Raw genomic sequence first — 24,128 nt, forward strand, 5'->3', positions numbered from 1 at the left:
ACAAGTGTAAATGAGAAAGCAATGTTGAAAACATTAACAAACGAAGCATCAAATCATCTCTCTCCATATGAATCATGACAACAACTGTAGATGAAATGCCAGACAATCACGGTCTATTTTATGGGTGCCCAGCTGACACGTGAAGAATAAAACTTAAACCACAATCCTGTGTCCCCCAGGCCCTGGAAATGCACTTCCTGGAGAAGGGCAGGAGGGCACATGCTATCATGCTCTGCCACTGCAGCCTGGTCAGTGCTTGGTGATAGAAAAGATCCAGCACAATCTTCCCCCTTTTAAGCTATCTGACTTCAACAAGTCGCCAAGTCTCTGAGCCTAGTTTCCTTATCTAGACAGTCATTTGCACGGATTCAGGAGTGCCCTAGTCAGCACCTGTCTTTACTTTTGTCAACGTTGTAATTCATTCTCCTCCACACTGCCACCAGAGTGAACTTTCTAGAATGAAATCTGCTTTTGTTCCTCATTTGCTAAAGACTCTTACTAGTGGCTCTGCAACTTGTGGGATAAAAGCAGATTCCTTGTGATGACTTATGAGGCCCTTTCTGACCCAGCTGCAAACTCTCTTCTCAGCTTGCTTGAAAGTTCCAGCCTGTGATCATGGCTCACCGCTCTTCATATGCCTTTGACCAACGAATATGTCTCCTCTCTCTGGGAAATGTACCTTCCAGGCAGCCCGCAACTTCCTGAGGAATATGCAAGCATCCTCAAGTGAGGAAGTGACCCCACCAAGCTGGTCAGATCAGCCAGACCAACTCCCGGGGTCAGAGGCTGCCGCCAGATCAGCTCTGTCTCGGGAATTCATATTTTACTTTGGAGACATTCACTCTACTAGGTGAGAGAGAGGGGAGAGGGAGAGACAGTTTGAAAGAGACAGAGAGGGAGGTATGGTAAAAATTACAAATGTAACTACCTTGAGGGTAAGGAATGTATAATGCACTTATAAGGACCTCATTACATTCACTTTCTGTCTGTAACCACACAGTGTTCTGGATGGTCTTCTGACCCATCAGTGACTGAGATCACGACACATGAACTCCATCACTGGCCGTACAGAGCACCAGATTACTGAAGCAACTACCCAGCCCCAGGGGGATGGGTTTAATGCGTGATAACTCACATTTCATGGTCTTCACTGCCACTTTCTGAGAGGTCCCATCTTGCTGCTTAAGATTTCCTTCCATCACAGACCCAAACTCTCCTGTGAAGAAGAATAACATCTCCATAGAGTTTGCAAAATCTCTCCTGACCATAAAAATGCTACAGTTCCCGGGCTGCTGTTTTTAGGTGGCCTGAGAGTGACCCACACGCGGCAGCCGGGCAGAGCCGGCCGGGGCCACCCACGCTCACAAACCAGGGACGCAGGCCATGCACTAGCCTCCTGTTTGTCACAAGCTTGGTTGGCTCAGGCTCAGCTCAGCTCAGCTCATCATTTTATTAAGCATTAGAACTGATCCAAGAAACTTACAGAACAACACGGGAAATGTTACTGAAATGTATAAAGTAGAAATTCTTCATACCATTATCATTCATCCTAACATCAATTTGACAAAATCTATACGCGTTTTCACTTTTGTTCTTATGACACTAATTAGGAAGGTGCCCCAAACAGTAAACCTAAGAACCAGAGGTATTTAAAGCATTATAGGAAACCGAACAAATAATTGCTTTTCAAATGAAGGAAGGGAATTAATATTTTTCAAGGGATTATGGTACGTGTAAGACACCATAGAGGCCCTTTCCATATGTGAAATCTGAGTGGCAAAAACCACCATTTACTTTTTCATTGTAATAAATTATAAAACAGAACTACTTGTATTGTAACTTGAAGTCACAAAATGGTATTTTACATAATAAATACACACTAAAAAAAATTTTTTTTAACGTTTATTCATTTTTGAGACAGAGAGACAGAGCACGAATGGGGGAAGGTCAGAGAGAGAGGGAGACACAGAATCTGAAACAGGCTCCAGGCTCTGAGCTGTCAGCACAGAGCCCGACGCGGGGCTCGAACTCACGGACCGCGAGATCATGACCTGAGCCGAAGTCGGATGCCCAACCGACTGAGCCACCCAGGTGCCCCAATAAATACACATTTAAAACATTACTGTAAACTGCTTCCTTTCTAACCTCACATTTTATTTTATTTATTTTTTAACATAATTTATTGTCACACGGGCTTCCATCCAACACCCAGTGCTCATCCCAGTAAGTGCCCTCCTCAGCACTCATCACCCACTCTCCCCTCTCCCCCACCCCCATCAACCCTCAGTTTGTTCTCTGTATCTAAGAGTCTGTTATGCTAACCTCACATTTTAAAAGAAATGAACTGCTTACCTTCACCCAGGATTTTCCCAAGAATTAATAGATTCCTGTCAATCACGACATCTTCTAGTTTATTCTGCAGTTCCTCGCTGACTCCCAAGCTGCGCACTGTAAGGGAGTGACGAAGTACAGGTAAGGGTTGTCAGTCTGCTCCCTTTCGTTCGAACAGAATTGAAATGATACAGATGGTCCTATCAAAGAGTTAAACATTTTCTTCCTTTTGTACCCATGGCTCTTCCCGCACAATGTCGGTAAGTAAAACATCACACGGTGATGCTACTATGATTTACGTGAGTAAAATGAATCCTTCAGGGCAAGATTAATTTTGAAAGCTTATAAAAATCAGAGCCATATTTCTCTTCCCATGGTGCAGCAGCCAGCAGATTCACGTGGCGGGTGGGGGTTGCCCTTGATTTAAAGGAGTAAGGAAGAGAGTCGCTAGGTACTTTCTTGCTTTCTAGTGGAGTACGTGCTATTTTATCACTAACTATAGGATACCAAACAGCTATTGGGTTCCCTCCCCTGTCCGAGGCCAGGGAAGGAAGTGCAGAAACCGCAGGAAACACTAAGAGAACAGGCTCCCTCCTATTCTGCCTATGGCATCTGGAACCTCATTAATATGACACAGAACGTGCTAAATTGAGTACGTGGGGGCAAGTGGAGACGATCTTCTATAACAAGGTGTCAGCATGCAGCATTGACCATAAGCATTATCAATAAGAGGAATTAACCAATTCAATAACATTTTGGCAAATGATGCAGTTTGTGCCATAGTTATGATGAGCAAGCCTTTGAAAGAAAAAAAATGTGGATAATTAGAAAAGATACATTAGCTCTTAAAGAAAAAAAATTTTGTTTTTACCCAGATGGTCCTCCAATAAAGGAAAGAACGGGTCTAAATGGAGAATTTTTTTTTAACGCAAGAACCGATCTCTAAAGGTCAAAACTTGTAGATCAGAAACGTAAAGAAATCAGTAACATTGTACCTTGAGTGAGTTTTTGTTTCTTGGCACCCTGCATTCTATCATTCTTATATCTGTTTTGGTGCTCTTGTTTCAGCAAACATCCTGAAGCTCGGACTTGATATTTGCACGTACTTTGTACATGGTTTCTGAATTCTTCAAGAACACAGCCATCTGTGTATTCTCGCTCTTCAAACTGGAAGGCTCCACTCCGAATCAGCAAAACTCAAACCATAATTGTTGTAAAGTATGTTGGCAAATTGTTCTCTGAGCCCGTTGCCACAAAAAAGCAGGAAAAAAGCTCAGAGATTATGTCAATTGCTTTGCTGTTTTTCTTTAAATCCCTGACCTCTAACCACATCTTCTCCTATCACTGTGGTGAGTTCCTTCTTCCTTCCGCATTTCTTGGTGTTAGGAGTCTTTAACACAGGCCGCTTTACCTCAGGTCCACTTCCAGACTTCCAGTAAACCAGCCAGCAGGAAAGCACTTGGCAATGTTTCACCATCTATCTGCTTGCTGGTTTCTGAAGACATTTTGCATGTTAAAAATAACTCCTTTGACTCCTTTGCCTTTTGTTAGAAATCTATCAATTAATCTGCTGTTCTTTCTTTGCTCTAACTACTTTAGGGAAGATGAAAATTAACTTACAGGTGAGTTCAATGGCTCGCCGACAGAAGGACTTCTTTGCTATATAATTGACGACTAACTCCGAATCCTCCTCTGTGAAGGCGTTCCTGGGCGAATAAAAATAAAGACATCTCCCACTATTAGGAAAGGGCTGCTGGGGCAGATGCTGATTCCACAAGGATGTAACCAAGCTGTTGCTTGTTGAAAGGCCTCTTTGACTGCAAAGACCCCTCCCACTGGGAGAAATGGACTTCTTTCCTTAGCTCTGTTTTAGGCTTACTTGGCAATATACCACTGAGAACAGAACACATGGGGCTCCCGGGTGGCTCAGCTGGTTGAACATCTGACTCTCGGTCTCCGCTTAGGGCACGATCTCATGATTCGTGAGTTCAAGACTCACATGGAGCCTGCTTGAGATTCTCTCTCTCCCTCTCTCTCTCTCTCTGCCTTTCCGTCTCAAAAATCAACATTTAAAAAAACAAAGAGAGAGACAACACAAAACAACTGAGAAGCTCCCAATGGCCAAAGCCATAACAACCTGGGCAAGCAAATAAAGTAGTACTAGATTCTAATCCAAAGTATAAAGTGAATGTCCATGAGTCCATACTGATACGTATGACTGAATAATTAAATGAGGTGAAGAGACAAATCTATGCAGAAGAATTCCAAATATTTTATGTAGACACTCTGCCCCGAAGGGTGTAGGAAGCATAACTCCTCACCTGTGTGGGCTCTGCTTGTTGGCCTGTTTCCAAAAAGGAAAGGGAGAAAAATAACTGTGTCACATCCAAGTGACAAAATTAATGCTAGAACCCAGGTGTCACATCTTCCAGTCCAGTGCCTTCCCCTCTGTATGCCAGGCTCCCTACCACCACAGGGCCTTTGCATGTACTGTGCCTTCTGGCTGTAATGCTCTTCCTTTTGTCTTTCGCCTAATTAATACCTGCTCTTTCTTCAGATTTTAGCTCAGGTATCACCTCTGCAGGGAGGCCTTTCCCGACTTTCCTAATGCAGTCAAATTCTCCTGTTCTACACTCCTACATGTCCCTTTATATAGGGTTTACACAGTTGCCATTTTATTTTTATTTTTTTTTAAATTTTTTTTCAACGTTTTTATTTATTTTTGAGACAGAGAGAGACAGAGCATGAATGGGGGAGGGGCAGAGAGAGAGGGAGACACAGAATCGGAAGCAGGCTCCAGGCTCTGAGCCATCAGCCCAGAGCCTGAGGCGGGGCTCGAACTCAGGGACTGCGAGATCGTGACCTGAGCTGAAGTCGGCCGCTTAACCGACTGAGCCACCCAGGCGCCCCACACAGTTGCCATTTTATACTTATGTGTAATCACTTGTGTGATTATTGCTTGATTCTCCATGAACTGTGAGCACCCCTGAGGGCAAGTAGTACCTGCTTTTGTTCAGCATTGTACCCCAGGCTATCACCTAGAAGGCTCTCAATACATATTATTGTGCTACTCTTACAACTTCTGCAGAGCCTACAAACCACATCTAGACTCTGGGATGCATTTTGGTCAAGTATATGTTCAGGACTTGGGTCTAGATTTTGTCATTTCTTCAAAATAGTCATTCTTAGAATTTATATACTGAGATATAATAATTATAAGGATAGAGTTAATAAGTACTGTAGGTACCCGACCCTTAGGACTAGGATGGACACAAAAAATGGGCAGGGTAGCCTCTGTTCTCAAGCTTCTTCTCCATGACAGTGAAAAGTTTTGGAGTGGAGTGGAGTGTTCCAGTAGCATTCCTAAGACTCAGCAATGAATAAAGGTTGTTCAGCTCCTGCCAAAACGCAGTCATTCACCTTCCATCACTCTGTCCTATTCCAGGCTGTCAACAACCCGCATCTTACAAAGTACTTCCTCTACCCCATGAGCGATAAACTGGGTTTCACAGAAACCCAAACGCGCTGCAGAGGCACTGGAGTAGAAAACTGAGTTCCAGAAACGAATTTACACATAGCTTTCTTATCATAGGTTGCCTTAACACGCCTTCCCATTTTTGTTGATATTTAACTACTGTTTGGTTATAAAAGTCAGATGTATAGAAAAATTAGAACAAGATCTTCTTTTACACTTGAATGTGAAAATACAAAGCTTTTCTCTATTAGAAAAAATGTATAAAATACAGTAAAAAAACAAAACAAAACACAGAATCATCCACACTTATACTGTTCAGAATTGCTAATGCTTTGGTGAATTTCCTTCTAGTATTTTTATCTATACATACATTTCATTTTTTTAATGTTTATTTATTTATTTTTGAGAGAGAGAGAGAGAAAGAGAGAGAGGGAGGGAGAGAGGGAGAGAGAAAGAGAGACAGCACAGAAAGAGAGGGAGACAGAGAATCCCAAGCAGGCTCCATGCTGTCAGCGCAGAGCCTGATGCAGGACTCGAACTCAGGAACCATGAGATCATGACTTGAGCCGAAATCAAGAGTCAGTCACTTAACTGACTGAGGCGCCCCTCATTTTTTTTTTTTTAACAATTAGGATTATTTTTAAGAGTTCTAACAAAAATCCTCACTTTACAGCAACGAAGTTTGTGTACTGAAGGCCTATGGATGCTCTTCTCTGTAAATGAGCCCTTTCAAGGCTGGCTTTCACTGCTGGCTACCTCCGTAGCATTGGCCTAACTAAGGAAGCTGCCTGTCCCCAGGATGTGCATAAGATGGGGCACCCAGCCAGGTACAATGTGAGGAGCTGGGCCAGCAGGAGAGGCATTGTTACTTGGCATAAGAAGCACAGGGTAACACGGGGCAGAACAGTTTAAACTGGGAAACTTACCCAAACTTCGTCTCCTGGACTCTTTTTCTGATGACCAGAGAAATATATAAAATTGACCCAATCAAAACAACTCCGCAAAAGCAACCAAGGATGATGAGCACAGGATCTGTGTTGCCAGGTGCCGGCGTTGACGAGGGGGCAAAATCTACCCAACCTAGTAAAATACCAACAGACCCAATTGAAAACATCTCTTTGGGATCTGAAACACGTAAGAAACATTAGCTTGTAATAGGGAAGAAGACAGTCAAAAGCTCTAGAACTTAATCCTTTTATATTCTGTGATCTACATACGCAGGCGGTCCTCACTCTGATGGTGCAAGCTGAGACCACGCAAAGTGATCTTAACAATCAATGGGTGACGCTTTTCATATCAGTTATGAATATAGAAGGAATTAAAAAAAAAAGGTAAAACTAGTGTTTATCTGGTACACTGTAATTCAAAAACATTGAGAAATATTGAGAAATAAAAGATTGTATTTCTTTGTAAAAAACGTCTCAAGAGGAGTTTGAATGGTACTGTCTTCTGGTCACATAACTTATGATATGGAGAGAATATATTTTCTGTGCTGTGGAGAATTTTCCTCCTCCTCTCTGGGTCTGGATTCATCCCCAACATTTTACCCCCTGTGCTTTCCACATTGTGAGCTATCTCTGAGAGTTCCTTTATGCGAACTCATTCATTCATTCATTCATTCATTCATTCATTCATTCACCGTTGTTCCGTGGCTGCATAGCGGGTCTACCCAATGCCGGCAATATCTGCCTTCCCATATCAGCTGTTTCTTCCATAACTCCACATTCAATTCAAATTTCTCTTCCAACACTATCACTCTTCCTTTCTTTTCTGCACTTCGCCTTTGTTCACCAACTCCCTCTTTCAATTACTTATTTTTATTTATTGATTTATTTTTTATGTAGGCTTCACGCCCAGCACAGAGCCCAGCACAGGGCTTGAACTCACCACCCTGAGATCAAGACCTGAGCTGAGATCGAGAGGTGGATGCTCAACCGACTGAGCCACCCAGATGCCCCTCAATTACTTATTTTTAGGAAGTGTCATGTGGGTGTGTCCCTGGGAGATAAGGAGGCAACACAGCTATGGGTCTTACTAGACGCATGTGATCTGAATAATGGAAGTGCGTGTCCAACTACCGAGAACTTTGAAACAAGGAACAAGACCCGTCATGGGCATCGATGAGCATCTGTTATTTAGGTAGTGGTTTGTGGACCGGACCACTGGCGGCAAAGTTTATACTTCATGCAATTACTCACAGTAACACATGACGGTAACTCAAATTCGGACCATGTCATTGGGGAACTAGTGTTATGTAACCAAACTGTGGCAGCTGAAAAGTATGCATGTTGGGATTGTGCAAAAAAGCAAGGACTGCCAGCATAGCACAGCCTTTTAAAATGGTGGAGAGTTTATATAAAGATGAAAGCTCTGTCTTCCCAAACTCTGATGTTTTTTTAACCTGTGCCCTTAGCATCAGAATCTCATGGTCTCAGAATTTCAACCAGGTAGACACGTCTTGCTTGCCATCACCAGTTACTAACGTTCCCCAGATACAGAGCCGAGGGCTACAGGAACTGTAATATGGCTCCAGTTCAGCATGTTTGGGGGTCGCTGGAACAGACAGACAGGAACCCGATGGTCTACTTACAAGTCCTATTTGCTATGGATACAAAGACCATATCTGGCAAGACCTTGTAAATGCAAAAATCGCACTGATACAGATGCCTGTGCATGCAGTCTACGACAGCAGTTTAATATCAAACAACCCACGGCAGTGAGAGTCAGAACAAAGGCTCCACTCGTCTGTGGAAGCACGGACAGCATTTAGGGCCACATGGGACACCACAGTGGCTCCTTGCCAAAGGATACTCCAACAACATAAAGAAGACAGCATGCAGGGCTGAGCATTTGGCTCAGTGAGCCCAATGCTGTGCAAGGAGAGCTTTTATAGGAAACACTTTATGTTTTGTACCGATCAATCACGAAGCACGGCACCAAGGCTTGAGTGAGTAATAACATGGTAAGCTTTACTGCTTAAAACACACAAAACAAACACTAGCACATAAACAAACAGTGCCCATTACACAGACCTAAAGACTAGCCATACTACAGCTCTCCAACATTCAGTCACGTATACGTCATTTATACTAAATTCAGTAAGTCAAGTCAAATTTGGTATTCTGGAAGGACTGATCTTTCCAGTAACTCAGTACCACCAATAGTAATGGCAGTGGGAGGACTCACAGGCATCAGTGCTCTGTGATGTGTGTTAACGTATCAACTACCTTTCTCAGAGCAAAAATTCCTTCTGGTCTTTGTCTTTCATTCTTAAACCAGATACCCATCCCACAGGTTACTCTCTGGCACTCTGCATTGCCTGGACTGGCACATTCTATCAGACGATAAGGAACCCGACTCTCACCGTGCGCAGGGATGAACATTTTCACTGGGTCGCTGAACGGCCCGACTCCCCCTTTTGTGATGGCGGCAATCCTCACCGTACATGTGGCGTTGTGGACTTGAACAGAAATCTGAGCATGGCTGCCGTTCTGGCCAACTTCTTCAGACAGCTCTTTCTGGGAACAGAGAAGGAGGGAAAGGGGATGAAACAGTGAGCTGCCAGGGGCGCGTCGCCTGCTCGCCCACAATTCCTTCTGAGGGAAGTCATCCCACCCACCTCCCAGGGGGCACAGGCTGTGTCTCTCCAACATCCCTTCCTTACTCAGCGCACAGCTAACGGAACCCAAGGGTGGGCAGGGATGTTGAACGGGCTGGCTGCAACCTCTGGCCTTAGGGCCTTGCCCAAGTGAGTCTGTGAAGGCATGGCACTCAGAATGGTCAGTGAAGATGTCTCTGGAAGAGAGGGAGCATGTAGCAGAGGCAGCCAGAGGGCAAGAGCAAGCCTGGCTCTGGGAGACCCCTGCCCTCAGAACCCCCACAGTACAATGCCCAAGAGCCAAACTATACCTTGACATTGACCACCTGCCAACTTCCCTTGAACCAGCATGCATGGGCTCCTGTTCTTTACAATTATAAGAATTTTGACTAAAATCTACCTTGAGGAGGGCACTGGCATGTTTTTTTTTTTTTTTCCCCTCTAGTGTGACACATGCACAATTGTCTCAATTTCCAAAAATCTGGTTTCACTTTTACTTATTTTGTTTTATAACCACTGCCATGCACCATGCGCCATTAAAACACAGGAGAAAGTGATTTAAAAAAAATTGTTTTAACATTTATTCATTTTTGAGAGACAGAGTGTGAGTGGAGGAGGGGCAGAGAGAGAGACAGACAGACAGACAGAGACACACACACACACACACACACACACACACACACACACGCGTGTGCAGAATCTGAAGCAGGCTCCAGAATCCAAGCTGTCAGTACGGAGCCCGACGCGGGGCTCGAACTCATGGACCTTGAGAACATGACCTGAGCTGAAGTCGGATGTTTGAACAACTGAGCCACCCAGGTGCCCCAGGAGTAAGTGATTTTTGAAACAAAACAAAACAAAACAAAATAAAACAAAACAAAATAAAACAAAACACCCCAGAACTCAGTGTTTATATAACACTTTTCCCTTTGTTTCCAAACCTCCCTCTCAAAATAAATAATTATTTTTTTAAAAAGACTGTTTTAGGACCTCATTTCAGCCTTCGGACTATTTATTTTGACAGGGAGGGAGGGGGAAGAGCAGAGAGAGAGAGAGAGAGAGAGAGAGAAGGAGAGAGAGAATCCCAAGCAGGCTCTGCACTGTCAGCACAGAGCCCAATGCGGGGCTCAGCCCCACAACCGTGAGATCATGATCTGCGCTGAAATCAAGAGTCGGAAGCTGAACTGACTGGGCTCTCCAGGCACCCCAGAAACACGTCTTTAATCTCTGCAGTTTGGAGACCTGATTTCACAGACAGAGAGAGAAATGTCACACCACGCAGGTGGCGCACAGATATCACAGATCACTGACGAGCAGGCGCCTGGTTTGGGTTGGTAACTTTATTCCGGGTCACTTGGTGTCATGCTGCTTCCTTCTAACAGTGGGGCAGGGTGGGGCCAGCTCAGCCCTTACGGAGAGGGCAGGCCAGTCATTGGTGACCAAGGGGGAACCTGGGTCAGCCACCCACAGACTTCCTAAATGTAAACAAGCAGTGACCATCAGGACTCAGAAATAATCTTAGACAAGGGACAAAAGGGGAAAATATGGCTTTAAAATGTTCTGTTTTTTCCACCCCACTGGACTGTATGCTAAGGAGATTTGTCACAGATTTTTTTTTTTTATTAATTAAGTAAACAAAATAATAATGAACAATTTGGGGGGTATTCAGGCAATATCTTTTTTAGAAATAGAGCATTTTATTTATGGCAAACCCAGTTTTGATTATGGGATAGTTGATCATTCTCTATTTAATTTGGGTGGGGGACAGGAACTCATCAAGCAGAGCAACTCTATGGTTCGAACCCACACAGTCATGGAGCCCTGCAGTGAGTCCGGTTGGCCACTGAGAAATAACATGTCTGCTTCACAATTTACTACCTAACAGCTCCTGAACGTACAAAAGGTGTCCTGCCTGACAACAGCTTTTGGGCCTGCTTCTAGCTTCACACTTTTCATCTGCCAGGACTCAAATACAATATACCATGGGGCGTCTGGGTGGCTCAGTCTGTTGGGCGTCCGACTTCGGCTCAGGTCATGATCTTGCAGTTCATGAGTTCAAGCCCCATGCATTGAGCTCTGTGCTGACAGCTCAGAGCCTGGAGCCTGCTTCCGATTCCGTGTCTCCCTCTCTCTCTACCTCTCGCCCACTCATGCTCTGTCTCTCTCTCTCTCTCTCTCAAAAATAAATAAAACATTAAAAAAAATTAAAAGATATGTATAATATATCATTTGTGAGAATTATCTCTAAGTTAGAGGACATGCATAATTGCGAATGAATTAAATTCCTAGAAGAGAAATCCTAACACAAAATCATCCTTTTGGAAACAAACGTAACAGTAGTTGATAAGATCTATTCGCTTAGGGCCTATAATAAGTCACTGTGAAAACCCAGAGAGGGAACTTTGAAATTTCCACCTCCTGTTCCTTAAGTGCATCAACAATGGCAATCATCCTGGTTACTGCGGTCATCTTTCTGAATCTTGAAGTACGAAAACGATGGCAGCCACCGCTTACAGGTAACATGTTTTGGAAATACATAAAGAATTTTCCCATTTTAGGGGTGGAGCTATAATAAATGCTGAAGTAGTGATTAGAAAGATACATGATAACTATTTCAGTGGAGCATAGCCATTTTCTCTAAGAATTGCCTTAAATGATAAAGATGATCCTTGTTTCTAAAAATCGATGCAATTGATCCAAATTCTTTTTTTTTTAATTTTTTTTTCAATGTTTATTTATTTATTTATTTATTTTTTTAATTTTTTTAACATTTATTTATTTTTGAGAGAGGGAGAGACAGAGCATGAACAGGGGAGGGTCAGAGAGAGAGGGAGACACAGAATCTGAAGCAGGCTCCAGGCTCTGAGCTGCCAGCACAGAGCCCGACGCGGGGCTCGAACTCACGGACCTCACGGACCGCGAGATCATGACCTGAGCCGAAGTCGGACGCCCAACCGAATGAGCCACCCAGGCGCCCCTCAATGTTTATTTATTTTTTGGGGGACAGAGAGAGACAGAGCATGAACGGGGGAGGGGCAGAGAGAGAGGGAGACACAGAATCGGAACCAGGCTCCAGGCTCTGAGCCATCAGCCCAGAGCCCGACACGGGGCTCGAACTCACGGACCGCGAGATCGTGACCTGGCTGAAGTCGGACGCTTAACCGACTGCGCCACCCAGGCGCCCCGATCCAAATTCTTTTGATGCCAAATACGTAAGCAAACGTATGACCGACCATATCTATATCCCCAAATATTTATTTTCATTTTGGTTTTGAAATTTGACAAAGAAATCCATTTAAAACCAGACCCATGTAGGAGCCACCCATGTGTGTATTCTCTCTCTCACCGTCAGGTGCAGAGCATAGAAGGTGAGGCCGTTTCCCTGGCATGAGGTGGTCTGGTTCTGGGGCACACGCCACGGGTGAACTGCAATTTCTCATTCTGTGAGTTTTCATCTTCACCAACAAAGGCCCATAGCCTCGAGGACTTAAAATCTAAGAGCATTTTCAGGTAATGAAATCAGATTTACAATATGACATCTGATGACATACATGTAGACCCTGTAGGGAAAGTAATAGCGTGTCTTTGGAAACAGTTTCTTTTTTTCTCTTGTGAGGCACTAAGGTCAGCACAACTGCGGTGGCATTTGTTGCTAATCACTGAAAGGTGTTAAGATCTCCAACTCTGTCAGAATTCACAGCCCTATAATTTATGTAATTAAGAATAAGGCCCATTTTATTGCCTCGAAGAACAGTAACAGTCAACGGGGGAAGCACCACCAGATAAGAGCTTCTGTCATGCTATGCCAACAAAGGTGGCTTGTTCAACAGGCTTCACATTCACAGGACTCATTTTGCATTTGTCAATGCAAAACTCACATCTTACTCTTCAAACGTGTCCTGTTCTTACTTCCTTTTGCTAAGAGGCCACAGTGTGGAATTTGAGTGAGAGACACTGTATCATGAAAGCCAAAGGAATCTGGGAAGGGGTAGTGGGTTCTGAAAAGCACGGCTCTGGATGTCAGTCTGGCCTGGGTTCCTACCCCAGTGCTGCCAATTCCAAGCTTTGTGACTCTGGTAAGTTACTCAGCATCTCTGAGCTTCAGTTTCCTCAAGTAAATGTTGAAAGTAATACCTTTCTCTCTCTCTCTCTCTCTTTTTTTTTTAATGTCTCATGATGTTTTTGTAAGGGTTAAATGAATTCCTACATGCACAACATGAAGCACACAGTCTGGCACACTGTAAGTAACCAATGGTGGTTATTATTATTCCTACATTCCTCTACCTATAAGGTGCCATATTTGGATCGTCTTTCCCTATAAATGCAAGGTCCTCTTACAGAAGTGACCTTGTAGTGTCTTTCAAGTCCTGGCACAGGAGAGAAAATAACCAAGGCTGCCTAATGCCTCACACCAAGAAGTTTATTTGACTAGTTCATGTGATTTATGTCCATTGTAGGTTTCTCCTCCAAGCTGTGCGTATCACCCTTGATTAATTCTTGGGTTTCGGCAGTGTTCCAGACCCCTGGCTGACCTATCCCACAAGAACCTCGCCCATTTCTCATACTTTAACATGACACCTGCTCAGATGCCCTGCCCTCCTTTGAGAGTGAGTGAGAGGGAGCAATAAGGAAAGGAAGAGCCAGTGCGCTGATGCCCAAATCCAAGCTTGTTAGGACGCAGTGGTCTAGGCCTGAGGAGGGAATCCTTGAAGGTACTGTGGCTTCTCCAGGTCTTTAAAGAAGTTATTTCTACATGTCCTGTTGTCTCTAGGCCCATAGTAATCTGCCCATAATGAAACGCCTTCTGATTTAACATCTCTACCCCTTCCAAATACAATTAAACCAGCATTAGAACTACAATCCTATAATAATGAGTTTTATATAAATAACACATATAACGATGAGTCTCTCTGTTGAACATGTGGGCCATTCTGGGTCAAAGTGAAACAGACTTATTTACTGTAAAATACCAAAGAGGCTTGAGCTTACCAACAAACCTTATTGATCTTCCAGAGAGGGGTATACGATGTGATATTTTATAAACTTATTTGCTCATTGAATTCCTCTGTCATGGAAGGTCTACTGACAACTTCTGGGAATGGGAATAGATGGGAAACACTAGTCCACACTCATCAAAAGCCTGTCTCATCACAGAGTGAAACTCTCCAGCCAGTATGGATGTCAGTCAGGTCCATGCATCAAGCCCCATAAATGCCTAGAAAGTAAGTTCAAGGTCCTCTGTTCAGACGATACAAAGATGAGCGAGACATGGCCCCAACTTCAAGGAGAATAGATTGCACTTGCTCCTGACTTTTGGATTTTGAGCTTGGATTAGGAAATGCAAGGGATAAAAAACAAACAAACAAACAAACAAACAAAAAACAGAACAAAAAAAGGTCGATATCTTCATCAAGATATAGTAAATGTGTGTACAGTAACTATCAGGAGTTTTTTAGTCTGAAAGCGATATAACATGCGGGGATAATAAAGGTATAAACAATAGCCCACCCAAAGATCACTTCCAAGAAAGTTCTGAAGCCGCATACAAAAAACCCACCCTTATTAGAGTAACTCCTGGGAATAGCTTTCAAAAATATCCAATTCCATTGTCTTGCATAAAGAAGGTATACCTTTAGTATCAGTTTCCTAAAAATGGAAATGAAAGAACAATTTTGAGAGATGAAGTTGTATCTAACTCTTGCCCTTCTGAAATGAAGGGAGTTCAGGAAACAGAGGTGATGGGTACGGAGGTCATTGAAAACTTCACTTTGGGCAGGGGTTTTAGGATCCTCCCTGGGTCAGCTTTTCTCCAGCGTTTTTTTTGGCCTCTGGTTGCAGCCCACGATGAGCTTGAAGCATGGCTACATCTGAGAATGGTATCCCAAGGAAAGCAAGCCGCCAAGTCTTCTGTTGTCACGAGACCCTCATGATGCACGAAGTGCAGCATGAGTACAACGCAAATGAGGTTCTCACTAGGATGATCCAGCAGCACCAAGGAGGTAATGACTGGAAAGGTCACAGCTCTCACTGTGGCAGTATTGTTCTCACTGCAGAGGGGACCATGCCGAACAAAAGGCAACCGGAATGCACAGTGCAGCGGAGCGCTGGTGGCATTTAGTGCGTGAGGCTCTCCAGCTGCGTCATCCATGAGGCTTTCGCCACTCCTGCCCTTCAGCACGCCTCAGCTCAGGTCCCCTCCGGAGAGGCAGCTTTCACCCACGCCAGAAGAAGTCGAAAGGATGACCTGAACTCTTTAAACAAACTGGGGTGTTTTCTGTCTAGACCTCCCAAGTGTCTGCTGATAATTACAATCTTCTGCCAACCAGAGAAAAATAAAATCCTTATTGAACTGGAACACAATTATTGCACCTTCAGGTGCTGTTCACGATTCACCATGGTGAAAGGGGCTTGCCTCTAAGACAGGCATTTGATTCCCCTGAGTCAGCCGGTGTGGAAACGCAGTCAATAAGGACCCTGCACGGGTGCCTTGGGACAAAAGACCAAGAAACGAGAGGCTTCTATCGTAGGACAACGCTCCTAAGCAGGGTTGTGCCTTGTACAAACAACACCCTATCATCACTCTGAGGCACAAAAACTCATGCACTTCCAAACTCTCTTCTTTTTCCTCTACTTCCATCACCTACCGCTTCCAAGAGTCAGCGTCCTGATAGGTAAACTGAGGCAGGAAAAGACAAAGAATAAATCCCACCCGTCCTTTTGGAAACAACAGCAGTTGCGTAAGAGTTGGATGTCATGAAGCTGACGACGACTGAAGCAAAGATTGGATGTCGTCAAAGGGGCAGCTGTGGACTCTGTTCCTCTCTCCTGCCAAGAAGCTGTACTGCTGTCATGTGGCACCCCCAACAAACGCCACGAGGATGCTAAAATCTGATCTGTCCCCAGGGCTAGGTCGATCAGGAATGTAACAACACAAAACAGTGTGCTTTGCATGATGGCAGTAAAGAGACAGTCCTGATGATGAAACTAGTACATCTGCCTTTCCAAGGATGCTCTACATCACAAAGAAGTCAGTGTCACCTCAACTATCTTCTCAAGTGGGAAGGGGACCTGTCTGGTAGCTGCCTACCCATCCACACTCGGGCATTACCCCTACTCCTGTGGAGCTGTGTTAAGGCAACCTGTTGCTGGCTTAGCCCAGTCCTCTGGAGTCTGGTTACCCCTTTTCATTCTCTATGAGGCTGGGGTTCTTCCCTGATAATCTTCAGAAAAGCATCCTCTGGAATTTCCAAGAGGCTATGAATTGTTGGACTGCTAAGCCATATAGCTTCTGGACCTTCTGCTCTGGTTATCTGGGTAGTTCTCAACTATCTTCCTACAAGAGCCCAAGTTCCCAGAAGGCACGAATCAAGTGGTGACAGAGAGGAGTTCACCTATTTACCGAATGCATAAACGAATGGGTGAGTGAGTGAGCGAGAAAAGCCCCAAAGATTCCTTGGAATTTTGTTAACTATTCAGTCATCTCTAGTTTTTACTATAGTCTTCACATCCCAGTGAAAGGGACCTCATTCAATAATAATACTTTGTTGTCGGGGTACCTGGGTGGCTTGGTCGGTTAAGCTTCCGACTTCAGCTCAGGTCATGATCTCACAGTTCGTGAGTTTGAGCCCCGTGTCAGGCTCTGTGCTGTGCTGACAGCTCAGAGCCTACAGCCTGCTTCAGATTCTGTGTCTCCCTCTCTTTCTCTGCCCCTCCCCTGCCTGCACTCTGTTTCTCTCTCTCTTAAAAATAAATGTTAAACAAAATTTTTTTAATTAAAAAAAAAATCTGTTGTCTTCTCACGACAAAACAAAAGCTTCTAGGGGCACCTGGGTGGCTTAGTCAGTCAAGTGTCCAACTCTTGATTTTGGCTCAGGTCATGATCTCACAGGTCATCAGTTCAAGCCCCACATCCGACTCTGCTTGGGATTCTCTGTCTGCCTCTCTCTGCCCCATTCCCTCTCTCAAAAATAAATAAACTTTAAAAAGAAAGCTTCTAGCACAATATAAATGAGCAAATCTAAGGAGACAAGTGCACTTTTTCGGAGTTCAGACTTACGGAAGTCTCTGCATTCTGCCACACGTGAGATATCCGGTATCCCACCAGGTCCCCGTCCTGCCGCTTAATCGGAGGCTTGATCCATCTGACATCCACCTTATGACTAGATTCATTCAGAAACACAGTGACGTTCAAAGGTGCTACTGAAGGGGCTACAAAAGGAAAAAGAGACAATGAGGAAGAACCACAGAGAAAAGCACATAGAGGCTTATTCTCAGTTTCTGAATGTTTGGTTTTCCAGTGTTCTGTGGAAAGCATTCAAATGAGGTTGAGATTAATAGCAGATTTTCACCCTTTTTTCAATTAAAGAGCACTGAAATACTGCATGGCTTTTTTTTTTTTTTTATATTTATTTTTGAGAGAGAGAGAAAGACAAAGACAGACAGAGCATGAGCAGGGAAGGAGCAGAGAGAAAGGGAGACAGAGGGTCCAAAGCAGGCTCCAGGCTCTGAGCTGTCAGCACAGAGCCCGATGTGGGGCTCAAACCCATGAACTATGAGATCATGGCCCGAGCCGAAGTCGGACTCCCAACTGATTGAGCCACCCAGGTGCCCTGAAATACTACATGAGTTTTTAAAAGCAAGCACTTCCTAAACTAAAATCACGAAGATGAGGAAAGGCAGGGAGGGAGGTGAGTGGCACTCATGGATTCCTCCTGGGGAAGCAAAGCAGATACAACTTGAACAGGGTTTTCCACTAGACGCCTGTGGGATGGAAGGGCAACCAGACTGACTGGAGATCAGTCCTGCGTCGGGTGAGACGTACTAGGCAGGGAACACGGCAGAGCTCAAAGGGAAGCCACCATTTTAAAGTCCAAAGGCAGGTTACTGATGGTCTGAACAGAGTTAATCAGACAATAAGTCTTTAAAAATGTACATGTACATATATATGTGTGTGTATACATATACATATACGTATACGTATACATATACATAAGACATCTCATTATTATTGAAGACCAGAGGGTCGAATGCTAATTACTAGATGTCAAAATGTAGAATTTAACCCTGGTTTTCACTATCTGGTTTATAGGAAAATTCTGCTTAAGTCACATTCCCACTTATGTCAAAATGTCTGTTATCTCTCGCAAGGATACGAGGATAAAAGTTACAATACTTTGGAAAAAAGTATGTTTGTGTTATACATATATATATGTATATGTGTATGTGTATGTGTGTGTGTGTGTGTGTGTGTGTGTGTGTACACACACGTACACACAAAATAATTTGGGAACAGGTTAAGGTCATTACTAGATTATTTTTTGGGAGTGAGGAACTTGACTATATCTATACAAACTGAAAATAATACGCTCTTAGACCAAATATTTTATTTCCAGAAACTTATTTTTATTTATTTATTTATTTATTTTTTAATTTTTTTAATTTTTTTTTCAACGTTTATTTATTTTTGGGACAGAGAGAGACAGAGCATGAACGGGGGAGGGGCAGAGAGAGAGGGAGACACAGAATCGGAAACAGGCTCCAGGCTCTGAGCCATCATCCCAGAGCCTGACGCGGGGCTCGAACTCCCAGACCACGAGATCGTGACCTGGCTGAAGTCGGACGCTCAACCGACTGCGCCACCCAGGCGCCCCATATTTCCAGAAATTTAATCTAAAAAATTCTCCTATAGGTGGTATTACATTCATTGAGGCATAATAGTGAATAAAAGGAATAAATGTAATGCTCTGTCAATAATTATGACATAATACATTTTGATACATTTTCCAATGAAATACTTCCTACCCAGCCACTGGAAAGAATTAGGTAGATCACGGGTACTGATATGAAAAAATATTTAATGGAGGGAAAAATCAAATTGCAAAAAGACATGTACCAACTATCCATTTTAGAAATAAAAAAATGTTTTATGTATAGAAAGAATAAAAACAATTGCAATTATATATACCAAACCATTGATTATAGTTATATTTCTGGAAGATCAAATTATTTATTTCTGATATGCCTAAAAAGAAAACAAAAGGGTATTCTAACCTTCATTTCTGCTGATTCTAGGAGCAATTAGAATGAATTTCAGCTTAGGAAATGCCATACAGCTACAGCTGTGCTATGAACTGAATCGTATAGTTTCCAATATATTGTAGAATTTATGGACAAACATGGCCAACTCAACATGTCTTTATGTCTGCTTTTCCTGAAGCCCCTCTAAAATGACAGTGAGGAATTTAAAACAATATTAACCCATAAGATAAAGCAGAGTCAATAGTGGAAAAGAAATGTCAACATATACTCAAAAGCTGAAAAAGAAATGAAGAAGGCATAATTAATTCAACAAGCCTATACTCCCCAAAGGACCATGGACAGGCTCAGAAGCTGTGCACCCAGGTACTAAAACTGGAAGACTGAAAGCGATCAGGAAGTAGCTAGTCCTCAAGATCCCTCTAACTTATTCCCACACACCTGCTAGGTACTCCCTCAAAACAAAAACAAAAACAAAAACAAAAACAGAAACAAAAACAAAAACAGGAGACAGGATGCCCTGTTCTCCAAATTGAAAAGCCTCTGGTCTTGGGGCAGGATGAAGACACAATGAGGGGGCAGATGGACAACTGGGGAAACAAGTGTAAGTTTGTACACTGAATGAGGAGGACTCCACCTCAGTCCTCCTCCCCACGTGATATTGGCAGCCATGTTTACATTCCTGAGGCAGGAAACAGGAGACTACTTTACTAGAGAAAGTGAGTGGTCCCAGAGGAAAGGAAACCAATTTTGACACTTCGGGGTATCCAAACCAAAACACTTAGGTCACTGCCCATTAAATTGGAAAATATAAATAAGTTAAAAATAAGGAGGAATCAAAGATGTATCACATATTCAAAAGAAAGCATTTAAAGTGGCTATATTAATATCAAAGTAGAGCTCACAAAAAATAGTACTCTCAAAGATAAAGAAAACAATCTCATAATCAGAAGGTGGTCAATTATTAGGAGAGCACAGTAATCTTAAACATTTATGTACAAAATAACCTCTGAAATATTTGAAGCAAAACTGGCTAGAACTACAAAAGGAAATGGATAAACCCAAAATTATAGCTATGGATTTCAATGCCTCTTTCTAAATAATTGATAGAAGTAGGCAGAAAAGTAGTAAGAATATAATCAACCAATTCAACCAAGTTGACATTTATAGAATACTCCTTATAATGAGAGCAGAATACACATTCTTTCCAAGTGCACACCAAACATTTATTAGGAAAGACCATGTTCTGGGCCATTAAAAGAATCTCCATATATTTAAAAGTATTTGAGTGATACAGATTATGTTCTTGGGCACCAATAGACTGAAATCCGAGATTAGTAATACAAAGATTTCTGGAAAAGCCCAAAATATTTGGAAACTAAGCTACACACCTAAATGACTAATGGGTCAAAGAAGTAGTCAGATGGGGTTGGGGAGAGGAAATACGGGTGATGAGCATTGAGGAGCTCTTGTTGGGATGAGCACTGGGTGTTGTATGTAACCCAATTTGACAATAAATTATATTCATAAAAAACAAAATAAATAAACAAATAAATAAATAAATAAATAAATAAATAAATAAAATTACAAAAAAAAAAAGTCAGAAAGGTATTTTTGAACTGGATGAAAATGAAACACAGCATATGAAATTGTTCTCAAAGGCTTTTGTTTATCATTTGAGAGAAGATATTTTACAATTTTGGCACGAGAGTTTCATTTGTGCAAGGCTTACACCCTAAAGATTTCTGATCCTGACCTGTCCCACAGTTTGTATGAAGACTAGGGCACTGACTCAATGAGGCCAGAGGTAAGGGCAGGAAAGAGGTTCTACTGATCTAGAGCTCTGTTGGGAAGGAATAGAAACTGTGGATTTGAATTTAAAAGAAATACAATATTCATTCCAATATTCACAGAAGATAAAAAAAAAAAATCTCAGAAATCAGAAATAGCACACAGAAAATTCTTTAAAGTTTAAAGATATAAATAAAGTTTGCTATGAGCAAGACAGCATAGAGAGAACCTAGTTCATAGGGCTTCAATGAGGATCTAATAAAATAATCCATGCAAAGCACCTAATGTGGTGCCTGGAACGTGGTGTTTGGTAAATATTAACCATCTTCACGTTCATAATTTCCCTTTTTTTTTTACGTTCATTATTTCTTAAATTGGATGCTATGATTAGTACTTTTTATATTATTATATTTTAATTTAAAATAACATGTCATAAAGTGTGCTATTAATGTCTCCCAATGTAAAAGAAAATATTACCTATACACATTAAGTGTAAGTTTTGTCACTAAACAGAGGGAAAATCTTTCCTATTTTCTTTTTTTTTCCCTCTCTTCCCCCCCCCCCCTCCCCCGATTTTCATTGGCTACCTCAAATAAAATTCTCCTCCAGGGACAAAGACCAAACAAAGCAAAGTTTAAACTTCTCCATCAGGCCACCCCGGGAAGGATTTGTTTAATCACATGCCATTAGGGGCAATATTTATTCTGAGCTCCAGGGATTACCTCCTTCGGTCGTGCTGGCCAGAATCCAAGGGCTCATTGCGGACCAGCCAATTTCATTCATGCAGGATACACCAATGTTGTAATTAGCCAGAGCTCGCAGCTGCTCGATTTGATACAGATGTGGTGAAGCAGAGGTGTTAAAGACCATGACTGAGCCATTACTCAGCGGACCAACTTCCTTGACCTAAAGGAAGAGTAAAAATGTGGACCAGGCGTTAGTAAGGTGAGGGGAATGTCAGACACAGGGCACTCATGTATTCGGTGCACGTGGCCCTTCCTCTCCCCTGGGGGGAAGTACCTGCTTCCTTTCGGGCCACACACTAATTTCCCCCCCAGCATTACTGTGTGTTACTCATGCCACTGGAGCGGCCACTGAGGACCCGAGGAAAATGCCTAAAATAAGTGTTTTCACTGTGGCAGGTAACAGGGCAACTAAATGATCGTGAGAATACAAAGTAAGATAAACAATATGAAATAAGAACTGAGGTGGTTCTCTGTCATTTCGACCTCTGCTCTTGCTTTGAGGTAAACTCTAGTGTGTCCTTTTTTCTTACCCCTGCTCCCATCCCAGTATAAATTCAACTCCAAACACAGAGAAGGTAGATTTTCTGACATCATTTGGTGAGCAGATATAGGGAGGAGTCATTTGCACCTCACCCGCCAAACTTTTCTCCAAATCTTGTTAAAACATCTCAGCTCCTTCCTCTGAGTTCTTTTTTTTCAACCTCCCCTCCATAAGCTCTACCAATCTCTCCACATCCATGTTCTCTGTACACACAAGCAAAAATCTAATCCTGGGCCAAACTTCTACCTTTTTTTCTTAAGCATGCCTCCCGTCTGGGAGTGGGGATAAGGGAGAGCTTCTTTTTTCACTATGTTTTTTCTTTCTTTCTTTCTTTCTTTCTTTCTTTCTTTCTTTCTTTCTTTCTTTCTTTCTTTCTTTCTTTCTTTCTTTCTTTCTTTTCTTTCTTTCTTTCTTTCTTTCTTTCTTTCTTTCTTTCTTTCTTTCTTTCTTTCTTTCTTTCTTTCTTTCTTTCTTTCTTTCTTTCTATACCTAAAATGGTCTTCACATTTCTTTTCCTTTTTCATTTTTTTTTTTAACATTTATTTATTATTGAGAGAAAGAGACAGAACACGAGCAGGGGAGGGGCAGAGAGAGAGGGGGAGACACAGAATCCGAAGCAGGCTCCGGGCTCTGAGCTGTCAGCACAGAGCCCGACGCGGGGCTCGAACCCACGAACCGCGAGATCATGTCCCGAGCCAAAGTCCGACGCTCAACCGACTGAGCCATCCAGGCGCCCCTTCGCTACGTTTTTCAAAATTTCTACAATATGTAGTACTCATAAAATCGGAAAATAGAAAATGATATCTAAAACACAAGAATGGAGGAAAAAAGTCTTAAACCCTCCATGTATCCCTGATAATAATAGGCTGGTAGTCATTGGGTGTGGATACACAATGCCGTTATTTCAGGATACGTGTGTTGAAATTTAGGCCAAGGGGCCACAAACATTTTAGAATTCTAAATCCCCTAGTGGATACCAAGAGGGTGGTGTTGGGGCCAAGTCTCACCTCAGACTCAGACCCACAGGCTCCACTGGGTGACAAGAAAGCACCAGTTGGCCTGAGGAGCCTCCAGAGGAGAAACAAAGAGCTACGTGCTTATCTTGGTGGTGGCTGTTGGCAGAACTTACTTTTTGTTTCTACGCTTTCGAGTATGCACCTACTTCCTGGTGACCAATCCCTGAAACCGAGGTGGAGGGAACCTTTGGCTCTCCACCCCTGCCCCACTTCCGGAGCAACGTGTGGAGCATTTCCAGGCACAGGGACGCTCTTTGAGCACACACTGCTGGAAGAAGACAGGGTTTCTATAACCGTCCTTCTCAGTGGGTCCTAGGGGACAGGAGGGCACGAAATAGCAAGAAGTACGTGGGAGAGTTAAAAATAGAAATGGAGTATGCAGCCCAAAAATGGGTGAAGAAAGGAACTAACATCAGGGCCAAAGGAAGTGGGAGGGTGTGTCCTGCTAGTGCGTGGATCTGAATCGTGTCCAAAACATTCATTTGCTACCAAGTCAGAGTTTAAAATTGTAACAGACTGGGGACCTGCTACAAAATTATGCTTGGTTCCTTCAAAAGTGGGAATACATTGTTAATCTGCAGCATATAAAAGGATA

General features: G+C 42.9%; 1 protein-coding gene across 3 annotated transcripts in view; it reads right to left on the reverse strand.

Moving 5' to 3' along the window:
* MERTK (MER proto-oncogene, tyrosine kinase) overlaps nucleotides 1-24,128 on the reverse strand; it is a 147,609-nt gene that overhangs the window by 33,750 nt on the left and 89,731 nt on the right. For all 3 annotated transcript variants that reach the window (XM_023251887.2, XM_023251886.2, XM_023251885.2), the window contains exons 7-13: nucleotides 21,953-22,136; nucleotides 17,461-17,612; nucleotides 9,171-9,324; nucleotides 6,733-6,886; nucleotides 3,952-4,037; nucleotides 2,353-2,448; nucleotides 1,136-1,216 (exon numbers count right to left, since the gene is read on the reverse strand). In XM_023251887.2, coding sequence (XP_023107655.2) covers nucleotides 1,136-1,216; nucleotides 2,353-2,448; nucleotides 3,952-4,037; nucleotides 6,733-6,886; nucleotides 9,171-9,324; nucleotides 17,461-17,612; nucleotides 21,953-22,136 — 907 coding nt within the window. The remainder of the gene's footprint in view (nucleotides 1-1,135; nucleotides 1,217-2,352; nucleotides 2,449-3,951; nucleotides 4,038-6,732; nucleotides 6,887-9,170; nucleotides 9,325-17,460; nucleotides 17,613-21,952; nucleotides 22,137-24,128) is intronic.

Source organism: Felis catus, chromosome A3 (assembly GCF_018350175.1).
Source record: "Felis catus isolate Fca126 chromosome A3, F.catus_Fca126_mat1.0, whole genome shotgun sequence".
NCBI classification, from domain to species: Eukaryota; Metazoa; Chordata; class Mammalia; order Carnivora; family Felidae; genus Felis; species Felis catus.